At 41.9% G+C, this 19,399-nt stretch overlaps 2 protein-coding genes across 2 annotated transcripts; one reads left to right on the top strand and one right to left on the bottom strand.

The window, feature by feature from the left end:
- The first annotated feature begins 43 nt into the window (after nucleotides 1-43).
- Nucleotides 44-8,214, top strand: LOC119659162 (endoplasmin). The gene is made up of 5 exons (XM_038067112.1): nucleotides 44-238; nucleotides 353-445; nucleotides 538-620; nucleotides 5,548-6,803; nucleotides 6,873-8,214. Exons 1-5 carry the CDS (start codon nucleotides 193-195, stop codon nucleotides 7,774-7,776), a joined length of 2,382 nt encoding a protein of 793 aa, XP_037923040.1. The 5' UTR covers nucleotides 44-192; the 3' UTR covers nucleotides 7,777-8,214.
- Nucleotides 8,215-12,535: 4,321 nt separating this feature from the next.
- On the bottom strand, nucleotides 12,536-19,256 carry LOC119660161 (twinfilin). The gene is made up of 5 exons (XM_038068565.1): nucleotides 19,028-19,256; nucleotides 18,889-18,966; nucleotides 18,305-18,825; nucleotides 13,209-13,463; nucleotides 12,536-13,145 (listed from the first exon to the last, which is right to left on the bottom strand). The coding sequence occupies exons 1-5, from the start codon at nucleotides 19,050-19,052 to the stop codon at nucleotides 12,993-12,995; spliced, it is 1,032 nt and encodes a 343-aa protein (XP_037924493.1). The 5' UTR covers nucleotides 19,053-19,256; the 3' UTR covers nucleotides 12,536-12,992.
- Between the last annotated feature and the right edge of the window lie 143 nt (nucleotides 19,257-19,399).

The following is a 19,399-nucleotide window of genomic DNA, read 5'->3' as shown; positions in this document are numbered from 1 at the left end:
AAACAGCCATTTGGTTTTACTAAATTCCAATCAGTTTGCACTGCTCCGTTGACAGTCATTCCCGTCATTTCGCAGTTGGCCGCGTTTACGATTTAACTAAACAACGTCGTGAACAGTTCAGTTGTCATTTAGCATTCGCGGAAATATCGCGCAAATTTCTTTTTAAGAGTGGTCATAAGTGTTCCCAGCAAAATGAAGTACCTGCTGCCATTCATAATTGGCATATTTTTATTTACGGGTAAGTTGGAAAATCGGAAAATCGTCGGTGATTTTAGTGTAAATTACTGAGTTCTTGACCGGTTTTGGATTTAATTCATTGGGGTTTTCCGCTATTCTTCTCTTTATGCCGCAGGCGTGACTCAGGTTACCGCTAGTGAGGATGATGGTGCCGACGTTGAGAAAGTTGACATTGACTTGGGCGCTAGCCGAGAAGGTTCTAGAACAGGTAAGCCGGTTAACCCGTTATCCCCATAAATAGCCCGACCCTGATGGTTTCCTGGAGGAATAATAAAAATTCTGCAATTTGTTTACGAACAGATGCCGAGGCACTGCAGCGGGAGGCTGAAGCGATAAAGATCGATGGGTTGAACGTGGCACAGATGAATGAACTTCGCGACAAGGTGAGTTCCAATCTTTTGCAAATTATTCTTTAGATAGCTTTTGTGACGATTTGGGGGCGTTTTCATTCAATATGTTTACAAAAAACAACGACTTGAAGGACCCATAAGAGGTGGGAAGGGGTCGACAAACCTTCCGGCACGTTATCTTTTTATCGCCGGAGGAAATTTTTCTCATTACGAACGTTGATGTGTCCCTATCGTAATTGGCTAATTAGTTCACTTGTCGGGTACACCTCAGCGTAAAGATAACACTCACCATTCAATAACCCGATTCCATGCAGATAAGAAATCATGCACAGTCGGGAGAACTTGACCTACATGTGGTCATTCATGTTTTCCTCTTCATGATCACATCTATTTAAATTTTATCAAAAATCTATTCAAGTTTGCATTCGTATCTGATTGCATTGTTCACTCTTAACAATGGGAGGTGTTTGCTGATTTTGAAAATGGATACTTCTCTCCAAGCCTTTCCATTTCAAACGGCTTTACTTTGTGAAGATTCGAAGCGAAAAATTAACTGCCGGAAAGATTCTTTCTATTTGTCCTAAATTTACGTCTTACAAATCCTATCATGAGGGTAACATGCCCCTAGGATATGCTGATAGGATCATACTTATTTCGCGAAAATTCCTGCAAACAAACTCTCAATCTAGTAGAATGGTGACGTGATCGGGGGAATCTCACTATGACAACGAAACAGTTCTACAGGCATTCAGTTAACAGAAAGTTTGATGAACTGAAACTCACACCCCTTTTTGGTAACCACTTCAACCATCAAAATGAGGCAAAATATCTGGAATTGATCTTGGATACCAAATTAAATTGGAACAAACATTTCGAGTATGTAATTAGCAAGGAAAAGCGATTCCTTTTCGTAAAAAAAATGGTCCACCCTTAATGTGTGATCTATAAATTGCCACTTCCGCCCTCTGACCCAATTGCATGGGATGTTTGCAGCGTTCAGCATAAAGTATAAGAGGATCACCAACCTAAAATTCAACCCTGGAGATGGGTAATCATTTTGTCACCCAAATACTGCTTCGAATGCAAAGTGGGGATCACTATAATTAAGGTCGTTTGAAATCATTGGAATGATAACCATCTGAGGAGCCACATACTATGATACACGGATGGACCTAACAGAGAAGACTGGGGTTGAGATGCATGGAGGAAACACAAGGCACATGTCACAAACCTTGTAAAGGAGAATCTTCGGAGCAAATACAAACACGCTTCAATTCATATTCTCTCGGCAAAGAACGGGATTACGTTGAAATATAAAGCGAGCCATAAAGCTATGATGATAATGGGAGGGCGCATGAATTTGTAAGAAAGGAATCCCAAAAACTCGGCCGAGAAGCCGAATCTTGGACTTGGGATCAGCGGATTCGTAGCTGTAAGAACCATGTAAGACTAGACACTCAAGAAAGTAGTCCGTCGTTGAAAGGCATTGGTGGACTACAACCACATCGTTAAAAACAACAAGATCGGATCGAGTAACAAACTTAAAAAAAATGCTAGGGCGTCCACCTCAATCGACGCGCCAGAACGGGTCCTGGTCTTGTCGAGAAATGGGCAAGGTTTCTTGACGCATGGACGGTGTCAGGACGTAAGTAAGTTAGTCCGAGCAAAACAAATACGTGTATACATGCTAAATATTGGCACCCTAGCTGGAAAGACCGAGGAATTCGCAAGAGCTCTTTGGAAAAGGCACATTGATATCTGCGCTCTGCAAGAAACTCGATAGTCTGGTGCCAAAAGCTGCGACATTAAACGCGCACGCGGTAAAAATGGATATAAGCTTCTCTATTTTGGCAGCCCACACACTCAATACGGTGTTGGTGTTGCCATCTCCGAGGGTTTCCGTAATGACATTAAAGTAGTCGAACGATTTGATGATCGGCTGACGAAACTCACCGTTATATCAACTGATCCCATTGTTCACTAAAAAATAAACTAGACATTCGGGATGGCGAGATAAATCGACTTGCCAAAAGCCGACACAAAGGATATCAAACACTTCTGTTATATTAATGACAAGAACGGTGCTTTGCTTACCGACTGTCGAGCCACGACGGATAGATAGCGAGAATATTTCAAGCAGATTTTAACTAAAAAAATTGTTTTATCCTCCACTTCCACAATCAGTGCTGACATTTGGAGCAGTTCCATCTATCAGCGCAACTGAAATTGAGGAAGCAATAAAACGAATGAAGTCCAGAAAAGAACACATTGCATCTGAGCTGTGGAAAGCGAAGAGCTGGGACCCAAAACTGACTCGGTGAATTCTTCAATCGGATTATTGAGCAAGACAAGAAGGTACGACAGTTCCAATATGGAAAAAGGAAGGTAGTCCAGCAGAATGTTCAAATTACCATCCGATCCGGTCACTTTCCCATACCATGAAGATTTCGTTGAAATAACCATGAATCAATCCGCATTTGTCGAGAACTGTGGAACTACCGACGTAATACACGCTGCGCGGTCACTCATGGAGAAACACCGTGAGGATAGATTGCATCCAGAATAGGCTTTAGATAAAACAAATTGGCGAACCCGATCATGACGAGCCGACCTCGCGTGTGAACAGGACAAAAGCTGAAGAAAAACAAGAAGCAAATGCGACAAATTCCAACTTTAATCCCTTTTAGTGATCGGCTTTAGCTATCAAATGAAGCGAAATATCTGGGAGTGATCTTCGATATGAAGTTAAATTAGAACAAACATCTCAAGTATGTAACTAACAAGAAAAGCTTGATCCTTTTGCCAAAAACGATAGATAAGACAAGGGAAATTAAACTGCATATAGTGTATTTTTTTTTCGACTAAGGCAGGATGTGGAATCTTCCAAAGATAAAAGCAAAAATCGCTGACGTGCACAATTCGTAGACATAAACGCGCGCCTACGTACTAAACCTCACTTCACGGAGCCGGCTAGCAATTATGCTGCAATTCCTGTAGCCATGCACTCCACCAGAAGGTGCACGTTGATACTCCACGTCGCGGAACAACTGCAATAACATATTGCATGTTCTGCGTCTTCTTCCTCATCTGGGCAGGTTAGGCATGCTTGCGAGTCGTCATGCCCAAACCTCTGTAGATATTTGTGGATCCAGCGTAACCAGAGAGAAACTGCGTCCGTCGTGACGATTGACCCACATCGGAATCAGCTTATGCGTCCATCGGGTTTTCGTTGAGCTATCCCATCGGGTCTGCCATCTGACCATTGATGATGCCTTTTCCTCACTTTTGAGCAATTGCACAGCGTCTTGGGTTGTTCCCTCGATGTAGATTCGAGACATCTCTTCAGCCAAGATGTCTAATGACAACAGCCCGGCTATAACTAACGCCGCGTCGTCTGATATCGTTCGAAATCACTCTCAGGGCCCATAATCTGTATGAGCGCAATAAGCTTCTGCTGATTCCTGATTTCCTTAGTCGTTAATGCTATAACTACTGAGCTAATGGCTCGAGACAGCAACATTCTACTGATGTATTTGGGTCCGCCAATATGTAGCTATTGTCGGGAATCACACCTTTTTTCTAATGGTCTGGCTTCCAACCAAATGTTTAAAGTATTCGAGGGTCTTCAGGCTTGTTATCAAAGCGGCTTTAGATTTTTGATCTGCGAGCACTAGTCCAATTATAGCCACAGCATTGTCGTCGGGGGAACTCCATCATACATGATGTCCCATAAAAGTGGGCCGTACCGTTTTGGTCGACTAGTTTACTGAGTTGAAAGCAATGTGACCACTGGCCGTTTCATCCAGGAACTTCGCCAGATGTTACGTGATTGAGAAACAAAATGAAATTCTCATTCGCATCGTAATTTGCTCATCATCAAGGATGGGAAATTATTTGGTTTGAGAATTGAGGGTGTCCTAAGTCGGACTCCCTTAAAATAATTTCATTTCGCCAGGGCAGAGGGGAGGCAGCGTCTGATGAATGGGTAGAGACCCTGGACGAAACCGTCAGGCATTCTTTTTAAGAATGGGGAAATCGAAATACTCGTGATCATTTGTAAATTCATGAAATAATTATTATTTGTGCCAAATTCGTCCTCCCTGACCAGCACAATAAGACATTTTCTTTTGTCACGGCAATGAAGACCTCAGTTCCTTGTGCTTGTCGATCCGTTTTTCCGTTTCCGCAGTCAGATAGATTTCCTCACATTCGAAAGAGATGCAGTAGAATCTATCTGACTACAACACCTTGACTTGCGCCAGAAAAGGGTGAAAGGCAATTCTCTCATTATCAAGCGGGCCAGGTTGAGCTTGGAGAGTCATTTGCTCCCGCGAGAAGATGCACCAGAAATTCTTACAACGCTGAATAAATTTCATTCGTTCAGGACCTGTGTCACTCAAACCAGACGCGTTACTATTAGTAGAGGCTTGTAATTCAAAGATATCCTCAAAGTGAAGAAAGAACGGAGGGCACGCTTTCAAAATTGTCCTACATGTCTTGAATCTACAATAAAGTAAGAAATTGAAAGCAAGAAACATTGCTAGTCCGATAAATTTAATCCAATTGCTAAAGACGGGGCAATATACTACATGCTGTTACCATTAGAAAGTGGTTCTTTTCTTTTTTTTTCTACTTTTACCGCAAATCTCAAATTTATAAACGCAATAAGTTGTCACCGAGATAGAGACTAACCACAAGCCTTGCGCCGTGGAAAAACAGAGAAAGGCGGTCACACATTCCAAGCTCACATACCGCCGTGTGTATTACAATGTAATTTCTTGGCTTTTTCATCTTCTTTCTCCACGTTTTCTAGAAATTTGATCACGGCTCACACAATTTCCAAAACCACGTAAACTGAATATGTGCCAATCGTAGCCATTGGATCATAGATCCAATAATGAACATGATACCCTCACCAAACAGGACTATGTAACTCATCCCATTTGGTTTTTCTTTACAGGCGGAGAAATTCACATTCCAAACTGAGGTCAATCGTATGATGAAACTCATCATCAATTCGTTATACCGCAACAAAGAAATCTTCCTTCGTGAATTGATATCCAACGCATCGGACGCTCTCGACAAAATCCGTCTACTATCGCTTACAAGTAGAGCTGAGCTTGAAACAAATCCTGACCTGCTAATTCGAATCAAAGCGGATAAAGACAACAAAGTACTGCACATCATCGACAGTGGTATCGGCATGACGCGAAATGATTTAGTGAATAATCTTGGTACCATTGCAAAATCCGGCACTGCTGACTTTTTAGCGAAAATGCAAGACACTGCGCAAGCTGAAGGTCAAGACATGAATGATATGATCGGACAGTTTGGTGTAGGTTTTTACTCGGCATTTTTGGTCGCTGATCGCGTTGTAGTCACCACCAAGCACAACAATGACAAACAGTACATTTGGGAAAGTGACGCCAATAGCTTTAGCATCGTTGAGGATCCTCGTGGAGACACTCTGAAACGGGGCTCACAAATTTCACTGCATTTGAAGGAAGAAGCTTTGGACTTCTTGGAAGAAGACACTGTCAAACAATTGATCAAGAAATATTCACAATTCATCAACTTCCCCATCTACATGTGGACCAGCAAAACTGTCGAGGAAGAAGTTCCAGTCGAAGATGAAAAGAAGGATGAAAAACCAGAAAGCGAGGATGCTGAGGAAGATGCTAAAGTCGAAGAGGACACAGAGGACGATAAGCCAAAAACTAAGAAAGTCTCAAAAACAATCTGGGACTGGGTTATCATGAACGATAGCAAACCTATTTGGACTCGCAAACCTGCTGAGGTGACTGATCCTGAATATACGGAATTCTATAAGAGTTTGACCAAGGACACTTCAGAACCCTTGACTCACACTCACTTTATTGCCGAAGGTGAAGTCACGTTCAAGAGTCTTCTGTTCATTCCTAAAGTGCAGCCATCGGAATCATTCAACCGCTACGGAACTAAGTCGGACAATATCAAATTGTACGTTCGACGTGTTTTCATCACCGACGAATTCAACGATATGATGCCAAACTACCTCAACTTCATTCGTGGTGTTGTTGATTCAGACGATTTGCCACTGAATGTGTCCCGTGAAACCTTGCAACAGCACAAATTGATTAAAGTAATCAAGAAGAAATTGGTTCGTAAGGCTCTGGACATGATCAAGAAGTTGGACAAGGAGAGTTACAACACTTTCTGGAAGGAGTTCTCCACGAAGTAAGTAGTTCAACCTTTCCCCCTATGTTTACAGGGCTTTGAATTAACAGATAATTTTTGTTCGCTTAGCATCAAATTGGGCATCATGGAAGATCCTAGCAACCGCTCCCGATTGGCCAAACTTCTGCGCTTCCATTCCTCCAACGGCAAAGAAATCACTAGCTTGGCTGAATACGTTGAACGTATGAAGCCCAAACAGCAACATATCTTCTACATTGCTGGAGCTACCCGCGCAGAGGTTGAGAAATCACCATTTGTTGAACGTCTCCTTGCCAAGGGATATGAAGTCCTTTACCTCGTAGAAGCAGTCGATGAATATTCAATTTCAGCTCTTCCCGAATTCGATGGAAAGAAATTCCAGAATGCCGCCAAGGAAGGATTCAGCCTAACAGATTCAGAAAAGGGTCGGGAGAAGTTCGAGGAGTTGAAGAAAACATTCGAGCCATTGACCAAATGGTTGGATGAAGTCGCATTGAAGGATGAAATCTCCAAATCGCAGATTTCAGAACGTTTGAGCAACTCACCATGCGCTTTGGTTGCGGGCATGTTCGGATGGACCGGCAACATGGAACGCTTGGCTATGTCCAATGCCCATCAGAAGAGCGAAGACGCCCAGCGAAGCTACTATTTGAACCAAAGAAAAACAATGGAAATCAATCCACGACATCCTCTTATCCGTGAGCTTCTGCGACGAGTGGAGGCCGATGAAAGTGATCCAGTTGCCAAGGACATGGCCATGATGATGTTCCGTACAGCAACATTGCGTTCGGGTTATATGCTCAAGGAAACTGCCACGTTCGCCGACAGTATTGAAAAGATGATGCGTCAAACGCTCAACATTCCACTCGATGAGTTGCCTGAAGCTGATGATGATCTGGACGAGGAAGCGCAAGATGGAAAGACTGCCGATGACAAAGAAGAAGAAGCCGGCGATGATGGCGACCAAGAGGCCGAAGAGCATGACGAATTGTAAACTAGACTGAACTTTTCTTTTTCCTTTAAAAGGGAGAAACGCAACTATTATTTGCATTCAATAAACTTAAGTTCGCCCATTCATATTCACTTAGCATGTAATGAACATTTCTTGCGAGTTCTCGTTTTGGGAATACTTTTGTCTGAACTGTAGGTATTTAATGTGTAAAAAGAACCACAGCATATTTAATTTGCCATTATTGATGATTGATCGTTGATTGTGACAACAGTTTTGTCTTCTCTTCAATTGTTTTGTAATAGCGAATTGATGATTGTATGTATCTTAAATCCAAATTCTAGTGTAATTAGGTAGCTGTGCATTTACGTATAAGTATTTAACAGCAATCACTTGTGTTGATTCACATTCAACATAGAATACAAAACTAACACAGCGAGAAATTATTTTTCATATTTTATAAATATATCAATGGAAACGAAACAACGGTTTTTACTCTTCTCTTCTGCTGTTTTAGACCAAGTGCCGTGGTCGTCCCTAATTATATGAATCCATATCCTAAAGCTCTCGACTCGAAGAGGATGCCACCTATTTTGAGGATCTCATACTCTTCTCCCAGTTTGGGGACCCGTTTCCCATTCACCAACCTTGCAAAATGGCTTAACATAGTTTGTATAGTTTAAACTAAGTCTATAAGAGCAATATCTATAGTAGAAGAAGACGAGGCAGACCCCGCGTGAGATGGAGCCTAGACCGAATACCGGTTGTTACGCCGTTGATGATGATCCCCTAGTATAAGTTTTGCTGATAACATCAATATGGTCGCTGATATCAGCCTACCTTTGAGCAAGATACTCCGCCTCTATCAGCCAGACTAGCAGCTGACCCCATTGATTCGAAAAGGTATTATCGAGAGCGCCTGTTATATCCAGGAGAACAATAATTGTCTCTTTGTGATTTATTGTGGTTTTAAATTTTGATACCAGTTTTTGGTAAATATAGAGGTCAGAATTGCTGGTCTGCAGGCTTTAAGTTGGATTTGATCTCACCCTACTGTTCCTAGAAAAAGAGGAAAGTCTGCATGCTTTTCTGTGTTCGAGTTCCAGCGAACTAGTCGTGGTCAAACTGAAGCAGGCGGGAGCAGAGAACGTGTATATTTCCTTGGGTTACATTGCTCACAACAACCCGAGCACGGCGCGGCGAAATCTATAAAACGGCACCTATTGAAAACCACCACCAATAGTCACATACTCAACTTAGAGGAAGTGTACACGGTTCTATTGTGACTTCAAGCCTGCAATCAACAACGGTTACCAGCGACCCTGGCGATTTTACAGCACTAATCCCGGGTCATTTTTTAAACGGGCACAATTTGTTTGAATTTCATCTTCACGTATAAGTTAGTCCAAATATTAAAGCAGCCACTTTGACAACGATGGAATCCGAAGAACTTACCGCAATTGCGACTATGACAAAATGTTTTACGACAAAACAACACATAAATGAAGGTGACTTGATGCCCATCAAGATTGATAATTACTCATCAATGCATTGGACACTGGGGAGAATCATAATGTGCATCCTGGAAACGATGGCTTAGTCTAGATCGCAGTCATTGAGTGTCACATTACCAAAGTTTGTCCGCTATAGAAGGACGAGCAAGTCAACAATTTAATGGTACAACAATTTAAAAACGTCAAGAGAAACGACTACCAAGCAATCGGCAAGAGTGAGTAAACGAAGGACGCAGCTTAAAATTACCGTCTCCAAGATATCGAATGACATGTTCACTTCGAAAGCTGTTCTCACGTAATTAGTTCCGTAAAAAGCTTCAAGTTTCCTGAAGGAGGAATTTATGTAGCAGAAATAGGAATTGTATTTGATTCGAACAATGAAATCATCACCGATTGCTACTTGTAATCAATGATGCAGATTACACACTGCAGACACTTTGTCAAGAACTCGTCGAACAACTGAAGAGATAAAACGATAAACGCGATGCAACCATATAACGAAACAAGGAAACACTGATGGGTCTTAGGGGAGATACTAAAAGCAATCTGAATGAAGTACGACGATCTTATTGAAATCATTCAACACCAAGGTCACTTTTTATTAACTGGAACAACAATCTTGGAAGTGCGAAAGACGAATCTTGTGATTGTAAAGTATTCACCCAAATATGAAAGTAGTATTTTGCTGTAGATTAGAATTGAATTATGACACAGGTTCTAACAGCTTTCCTGAAAGATATTTGAGAGCGATGTGATATAAAATAGAGGCAACGTTAACGAAATTCGAACCTAAATCAGGAAGATTGCATTGCTCCAGGCAACGTCGATAGGAAAAACATAGAAGGGGCAATCGAAATTTGGGTTTTTAATCTCCGAACATGTCCCCCTTTGTCGAAAAGAAAAATTTCGATGCATAGTTTATATTCTAATGACTCGAAACTAGCGAAAAGGCGGTGGCATGCACGAAGCTGATTCTGCTTGTACACGTTCCTGTGCAATTGATACGCTGCACAACATCAACATTTTAATGTTTTTTTCCCCTGGCAATAGCTCCGTCGCTCTAATATACAACAGCCATCGTGAAGACATCCATGAACACGGACTAGACATAATTGAAATACGTCCTAATGACATGTTAAGAAGATTGTTACCCAGTGCTGCGACAAATGTGGTAGTTGTTCCTCACAACCCGGGGACAATCCTCAAACTAGATGAGTCTTTTATTCGAACTGTAGTTGCCCAGCAAACATGGTAGCAATCACTGATGCATATTCCTACTTGGTGGCAATTCGAAAAGCACACAATACTCCTTGGGACCAACGCTGGGTTGGTTTTTTTAGTTGTGGGCGCTATATTGAAGACGTCATACTTTGCAGCACAGATCAGTTCCAATTCCAAGCGTAAAATCATATTAGAAAGCGCAGTCAATCAACGTAACAGTAAAAGAAGCATGTACGATTGTGACATTGTTAGAGTATTCGCTTTCCAAATATGTAATATTTCGAATTATGAGATATTCATCGCCAACTATGCATGTGACGTAAACCTTTAGCAAACAAATTCATTAAAGTAGGTTGCAAGTTTATGATGATATCTATTTGAGAAGATGGTGAAAGGGTAGTATTTAGGATTGACATCACAATGACGAACCTGACAACGTAAACGAAATAACGATTTGCGCATTTTGTCATGGAACGTGCGCTCCCTGTGCAGAGATGGAACGGCCAAGCAGCTAGCCGATATCCCAATATAGGGCTAATGTAACAGCGTTGCAGGAAATGTGTGACCGGTTTCATGGAGAAGAGCCTCTACACAATATATTATAGTGACCATCCAGTAAATCGTGCGCTCGGAGTAGGTTTCTTAGTCAGCCAAAAAATGAAACCATTCAACATCAACAACCGTCTTAGAAAAGGGGGTGCCCTATCATGCGTTCTCTTTAATCTGGACATAGAAAAAGTGATCCGTGATGCTGAAGTAAACGCGAGAGGCGCGATCCTCTTTAAGTCCACCCAACTACTGACCTATGCTGATGATATCGACATCATAGGGAGGAACGACCCGAGATGTCCAAACTCCCTTCATCCGGATCGAGCAGGCGGCGCGAGATCTTGGCCATCGCATCAATGAAGGCAAGACAAAATATATGGTGGCAACGTCAGCAACAAAAACCGACCAACCAACAACATCAAATCGCACTGGTCAAACGGGAAGAATAAAGATAAGAGACTACAACTTTGAGACCGTTGATAATTTCTCCTATCTAGGGTCGAAAACACACATCCGATAACAGCTACAGTCATGAAATCCGCGGACGGTTGTTGGCAGCCAACAGAGCCTATTTTGGCTTACAAAAACTATTCCGCTCGAAACATCTCACCATATGGTCAAAGCTCTTACTACACAAGACAATGATCTCGCCTGTTCCCCTCGGAGACTTGGGTTCTTAACAAGAAAAAGTGTGAACTCTTGGCCGCGTTCGAGAGAAGAATCCTCCAAAGCATTCTTGACCCTTTAAATGAAAATGGACGATTTCGTAGCCTACATAATGGCAAAATCTATGAACGATATCATGACTGTCAGGTTGTGGGTAAAATCCTGCTCAATAGGTTACGGTGGGCGGGTCACTTAATCCGTATGGATGAGGATGATCCAGCCCGAAAAGTATATAAAGGCAATATCTATGGCAGAAAAAGAAGACGAATCAGACCCTGCCTGAGATGAAACGTTGGCGTAGGCCAGAATGTCAGAGAGCTTTTACGGTTATTGAATAGCCGGACCTTCGCGCAAAACCGAGGTGTTTGAGAGTTCCTTAGTAAGGCAGACCTAGACTGGATAACGATTACATCTACGGCTTGTGGCATAGATAAAGTATTGAATTTTTGAATTATTGGATATTAGTCTCCAACCATGAAAATGACTTTGCAAATTTACGATGATATCTATTTGAGAAGTACTGACAACAAGAAATCATAGATTAGGAAACAATAAAGTGGAAAATTACCTTATTTCTTCTTGAATTTGAATACTCTGTAGATATTCGAATACTTTTCTTCAAATATCATCTCAGTCCAGGTATGCACATTTTTACCCGCAAATATTCGAGGCTCTTGATAACTTCGAAAAGATGCTACTTTTTTTCAAATAACTCCATGGACACCACTCAGCTATTCAGGAAGAATCTATTCAAATCGACATCACAGTCTTCATAATCTGTTTTACACTCTTTACACTGCTTTCGTCCTATCAGAGTCAGTAAGGACACCTACAATTAATCAAAACGCCGCAAATAGTTATTCGTTCATTTATTTTTTACTTCTACAGAAAATACTTTTTAAAACGAAGACATCAGATTACTCACTTAATAGCATTTATCATCACATCGGCATCCCTACGTCAGTACATTGATCATAAATGCAATATTTTTCAATTTTTGATTTAACATACAGAAATCCAACACTTCTACAATTTCTGAAACGATCTACAAGTTTTGAAGTTTTCAACATTCATTCCAAGAATGAACAATGGACAAAATCTAAATTCGGATTAGATAATGCGGATTAGTTTAAAATAAAACTCTTGTCAATTCGTCTATTATTATCACTTTGAATACATGTTCTCTTTAAAGTTAAATTTAAATGCAGGTCTAATGCACGAACCCGTTATTTGTTTCATTGTTATCGAATTTTTGTTAGGGCAAAAATAGGAATCTTTTAAAGAATAAAAAAAAATTGGCGAAAAATTCTATCACTCTGCCTGCTGAGGTCTCGTCAATCGTTTTGGCCCTCGATTAGGCGGACCCTTTGGCTTTGCAAATTGCGGACGATGCAGTATTTTCTTCGGATGCAATTCTTCCATTAGAAATTCTTCGGTGAGTTCGTCTCCATCATCGATTTCCAGCTTTGGAGTTTACAATTAGAATTCGTTCTACAAATGAAACTCAAGTGAATGTGGTGAACTTACCCTTTTCGCTATCTCCATTCCATAGTCCTCAATTACTTTCAGGAAGGGCTGCTTACAACTTGAATACATCATACGTTCCTTTACTGAGCAAGAATATCCAGGCATAGAGTAGATGAACACGAATGATTCTAAATAGTCGCCTTCGTGCGTGTGTTTGAAGGAGAAAATATGATATCGTGCTTGATCTTTTGGTATTTCCTTTTGAAGGTCACTAAGCGCGAGTTTTTTCGCTTTTACAAGCTCAATGATCTCATTCTGCAAAAGTGAACAAAAAAAATATGTAGGGGGAGATGTTGTAAATTCATAGAATTGGATATTTGATATCAAAGGAGTTTCCAAAATTTTGAATAAATACGTTCAAAAATTGTGTATTACGAAAATAATTATTTTTATTTATAGAAAGGTGGGACCAAGGACGTGACACATACAATCTGAAGAAAACGAAATATGTTGGACCCAAACAAATTACTAAAAATACATTCCTTTTAATAACGGCATGCCTGGAGATTGACATAATTACAATGTTATTTGCATTGCATAAACCCTCTTTGTCAGCAATATTTACAGTAATCGCATACCCGGTATTGATGTTCACCAACATAATACAAAAATATCATCTTAAATTGCCATCATTCCTCGCATGTACAGTGACTCTTCTCCAAGCTTTTAATCTTGTCAGCTTGTTCCCCTGTTATTGAGTAAACCGCCTTCAAAAAGCCAGCATACTAATTCAACTCAATGACTTTTCTTAAGGTGCTGAAAGTTTGATGCTCGATGATGAAACTCGATGAATGTAGGGTAGGTAGGTAGGTATCAGTGGTCGCTTCGAGGAGCCCAATTAGCGCTTTGGTGCGCCGTTTTGATGCCACAAACTCCTAAGACCGTGACTGTTGTTATGGGAGCAGGGAGACAGAGTCCAGGCGGCCCGGATTTTCAGAGCCAGCCCGTAGCATTCACGAAGGAAAGCAGCTCTCGCACCCTGCAGCTAGAAATCTCTCTGAGGTCCCCAAAGAGTGGTTTACCCAGTGTCCGCAGCCTGACTCTAGCCGAAGCTGGGCAATCGCAGAGAAAATGTATGAGGGTCTCCTCCCCTCTATGTTCCCATGCCTGGGAACCCAGAGGACAGTGACCTTGAGCGTGCCGCTCAGACGGTTAAGTGCGTTTCTGCACTGCCCCACCAGCCGGGAAGATGTCGTCGTTGAGTACGAGGCCTTGATGACCGCCTGGTTGTTGGTCAGAATGGCTATGTTACACTTGGGGCTCGAATCCTACTCCAGCCATCGACAGACTACCAATATCGCCTGAAATACACTGGCGAAACCTGGGAGACCATGCGACTTGGATACACTGTGTGTATTCAAGAAAACCGTCCGTAAAGAATGAATGTAGGGTACGAAAAACCCAGGTACCACTATCGTGCAAGAACCTATCAGGTGAGAAATACTTCGATATTTTTTGGTTCTCAGATAGTGACCATCAATCTAAACCTCGAAGTCCTGCAGCAAACTTGGAACCACATAATATTATCTTCAAAGTTTTACTTTGATCCAAAAATGGCCCCCACTACAAGGATTTTTATTGCATTTTTTCTTAAGTATAACTATCTGAGAATAAATCCTTAAAATTTCAAGTCTATCCAAATAAAATTTGCTGAGATTTGATCGTTGAAAAAGAATAACCCGTACAGTATGAACGATGTTTTTCTACAAATAATATGTTTGAAACCGGTGGTCACAATTACTCGAAAGCTACTAAACCGATCTTTTTGAAACTTAGCAGGGTTATTCAATACTTTTTACTGTTTTTTCAAAACCCATCGTCATTTTTCTGACTCTGCCTTCGGAACTTTTTTTCAAATATTTTTTCGATTGGAAGGAAACATGAAAAGAAAGTTTTTTATCGAGCTTGCCGATGAGGTTCTGCTACACATTACCTTCACTACCGAGGAATTCGCAACAAACTTTCGAAAAAGGTGCAAAGATTCTGCGCTCTGCAAGAAACCCGATGGTCTGATGTCAGAAGCTGCGACGCAAACGAGGTAAAAATGGCTATAAACTTCTCTATTTTGGTAGACCACACACCCAATACGGTGTTGGCATTGCCATCTCAAAGGGTTTCCATGATGACACTAAAGAAGTCAATAGTCACTTTTCACCACGAACGCACCACAAACAGGTCAACCTGAAGCCGAGAAAGATGCCTTCTGGCAACTTCTCAATGAAAAGACCAACAACGTGCCTGCTGAAGACTATCACCATTACCGGCGACCTTAAGACTAATGTGGGTGAAAAGGCAGACGGTAACAGTTGCCATGAGGGAGAGGGGTTTGGAACGCGCAATGAGGGTGGCGAGTATATAATGGATTTTGCGGACACCCATGATCTTGTACTTATGAATACATGATTCGTCAAACGATTGTCTCATCTTCCCACATTTTATAGTGGGAATAGTAAAACTCAAATCGACTACATTCTCATAAGACGTCGGTATTTTACCACCGTCACTGATTGCAATGCCGTTCCCTATGAGGCGATGCAACTCAAGATCGGCCGTTGATTGCCGTCATGCGAATCAAGCCACCGATAAAACAGCATGAGGAACACACTGTTCCGCCGGGCATTGGCTATTTCGTGAAAAGAAAGAAGAGACGATCTCACACGATTACCAACCATTACGAATGTGAAAGAATCGTGGAAACAGATTAAAGACATGATCCACAAAGCGGCCTCTGCCACCCTCGTGATCACTAAGTCAGGTAAGCGATACATAAACCGAGATACTTGGCTTTGGGGTGACGATGTTGAAATGAAGGTCCGTGAAAAGAAACGCCTCTACCACAAGTTTCTCGACGATAAAACGCCCGCCAATTGGCAAATTTATAAGAATGTCAACCGGGAAGCAAAGAAAGCTTTCGCTGTCACCCGAGCGATCTATTACAAAAATCTTTACCATAAACTAGACACTCGTGATAGCGAGAGAGATCGACTTGCCAAAAGCCGACACGATCGCAGACAGGATATCGAACTGTTGTGATTCTGTTCTGTTAATGACAAGAACGGTACTTTGTTTATCGACCGTCGTGCCGCGATGGATAGATGGCGGGAATATTTCGAACAGATTTCAACTGAAGAATTTGTTCACCCTCCACTTCCACAATCATTGCCGACATTTGGAGCAGTTCCACTTTTCAGCGCAACTGAAGTCCAGGAAGCAATACCACGAATGAGATCGAAGAAAGCAACAGGACCTGACGACATCGCATCTAAGCTATGGACAGCGAAGAGCTGGGCCCAACACTGTGGTTCAGTCAATTCTTTAATCAAGTTATTCAGGACAGTAGAATGTCATCTGACTGACAAGAAAATACAACAGTTCCAATATGGAAAAAGGAAAGGTAGTCCAGCAGAAACACCGTGAGAAGTATCGCCCTTTTTACATTGCATTTCTGGATCTAGAGAAAGCGCTTGACCGTATGCCAAAGGAACTCTGGTATGCTCTACGACAACACTTAGTGTCAGTAGAACTCGTACGTGAATGAAAATAAAACTGATTTTTTGACGACCGATCAGAACTGAGCGATTTAAATATCTCGGATCAATACTATGAGCCATTGGAATTGCTTCACACATTAGCGCAACCCAGATAAGGTGGCGATCCACAGCTGGTGTTTTTTGTGATCGACGTATCAACGAACGTCTCAAACCCAAAATTTACCGCAATGTTCTGCCGCCCTCTATGATTCTGAGTGTTGGCCGACTATAAAAGACAATGAACGGCGTCTTGCGGTAATGGAGACAAGGATATTGCGTTGTATTTGTGGCGTAACGGGTTTCGATCACATCCGAAAAGAAAATATCCACTGTCGATATGGAGGTGCCCCAATTGTGAAAAACTTGCAAGAGAGGCGTCTTCGATGGTATAATCACGTAATTCGCGCTAACGAGATTTCACTCGCCAAGATTGTTCTGAACTTCGAAGTTGATGGATGGTGACCAAAAGGCCGGCTGAAACAACAGTGGCTTGATACGCTGGATGGCAATTTGAAAGCTTTGCAATTGCATCCAGATCAGGCATTTGATAGAGCCAAATGGGGAAACCGATCACGACGAACCGACTCCGCTTGTGACCGGGACAAACGCTGTAGAAAAAGGATATTTTTTGACATGAAAAAAATATTTGACCAGGACGAAGAAAAAAAACGACGACGGTGCTGCTACACATTACGTTCACTGAAAAGTACGGTGAAGAGAACTAAGAGATTTTTGTATAAAAATTAAATAAATCTTTTTTTTTCGAAAGCAAATTTCAGTTTCTGATGGATGCTCATATATTCACTCCCCTTTGCACCTTCTTAGCTGCTCTTGGCCCTGTACCCGACACGAAATGCATCCTAAACTCTGAATCTCTCGCACAGACAATGTAGCTCTTACAATGGTGATGAATGCAAATGTTGCTCGCAGCTAGCAGTCATCTGAGAAGCATATATCATTTGTTTCTGTAGAGTGGGCAGAAAACTAGTCTAAAATCTTGACGCAAATTTAGCTAACGCAGCATAATTAGCAAGAGTACGTTGTGCTATCACTTAAAACTGAATTTTTATCTAATTCTTCACCGATTCGTTATCCAGCATTAAATGAGCTCTTCGCAAGATAAGAAAAACATTCCCAACGCCACTGCGTAAACGGAAACTTGACTATCAGAACATATCCGATGGCTGCACAGATTAGTTTCAGTTTATCGCAAACAGCAGCCTAAACAATTGCCCGACGTTTCTAATTTCTAACTTACAAGCACCCATGAATGTACGAATCGAGTGCGCGCCTAATCGGCCTATCGCATTCCATCGAGTAAACACTGCACATTATTCCAGTCGATTAAAGCACTAACCACGGAGCTGGCTCATAAACTCACTCAATTTCCTCGCCCTCAGAACATTAATCTTGCTCGGTTCATTGCCACAGGCAACCCAATGTTTGGGGAACAATATACGCGTGAGTCACCGCCGAGATAAGCTGACCGGTTCGTAAATCTGCTCCGACGCTGATGCGGTCGACTACCCACTTTCCCCTAATTAAGTCAACAAATGAAGAACTCACCTGTAAATCGATCTTGAACTGCAAATAGTCGTGTAGGCCGTGCGTCGCATCCTTTATGGCGTTCGAAGCGGCTTCAGTCAGTGGGAAATTGATCCCACCCAGCGTTTGGTGGCGAGTATCCGTCGAAATGTCGGTATTCACTTCCGTTTTCTTGATCTCGTTCAGCTCTTCCTCGCGCGAGGTCAATGGTGCCGGAGCTGCGAAATTCTTCTTGTTACGATAGTACCCCTGCAAGGTAGTCTCGTCCTTGGTTGTGGCGTGTAGCTCTTCCTTGATATGCGATGAACCGAATTCTAGTTTGAGCGTGGCCTTTGTGGAAGCGTAAAGCATTTTCTGCCGAATGGTAGCCGTCTCCGGGACGTAGCTGAGGAGGAGCCATGCGTGCCCTAGAGACGTTTTCTCGTCCAGGCGGTACAGGATGTAGCAAGGAGTGTTCTCCTCGATGAGTGGTGCGATGAACTTGTCATAGTCCTTCTCCCAGTCTTTTTTCACTTCTTGCATTCCAGTGCAAGTGAGCTCCTCTGTAAGAACCAGTCGTTGGTTGGGTGAGTCCCGCAGGTGTATTTTTAGAATCAAAAACTCACCATTTTCGATAGAAATTTTTATTAATCGCAGCTTGCCTTCCTTCGACTTACCGAAGACCCGCAGCAGCTTTTCGTTGGCTAAAATCAAGTTCAAAGTAAGGATTAAAAGCCGAATGGGGTTTTGGGAAGAGCCAATTACCTGTGATACCGGTCTGGTGCGACATTATCAGTTGATTGATAATTCAATTATCAACAGATCTGTGTATACCAAATTAGTGCCTGCACCGATTAAGACTAAAATCAAGTTAGATGCCTTGACAGTGACAGCTCATCGCAAATACAGGGTGCCCACAAGATAAACAGTTATTATACTTTCACTGGCCAATGACCTATTTATGACTTCCAACTTGACAACTCCACACTATTTCAAGTCACTTTTGAAACTAAACTCTGCACCCAATTTTACGGTGGCAGAACTGCAGCCACCATCTCTTCTACTGAGTTCAATTAGATCAATAAACAAATCTCAACTGACAAATCTGTCCGCCTGCACCAAACAGTATTATCTGCT

Source organism: Hermetia illucens, chromosome 6 (genome assembly GCF_905115235.1).
Source record: "Hermetia illucens chromosome 6, iHerIll2.2.curated.20191125, whole genome shotgun sequence".
Classification (NCBI taxonomy): Eukaryota; Metazoa; Arthropoda; class Insecta; order Diptera; family Stratiomyidae; genus Hermetia; species Hermetia illucens.
Note: the sequence above shows the minus strand (reverse complement) of the source record. Positions and strands in the feature narration are given on the sequence as shown.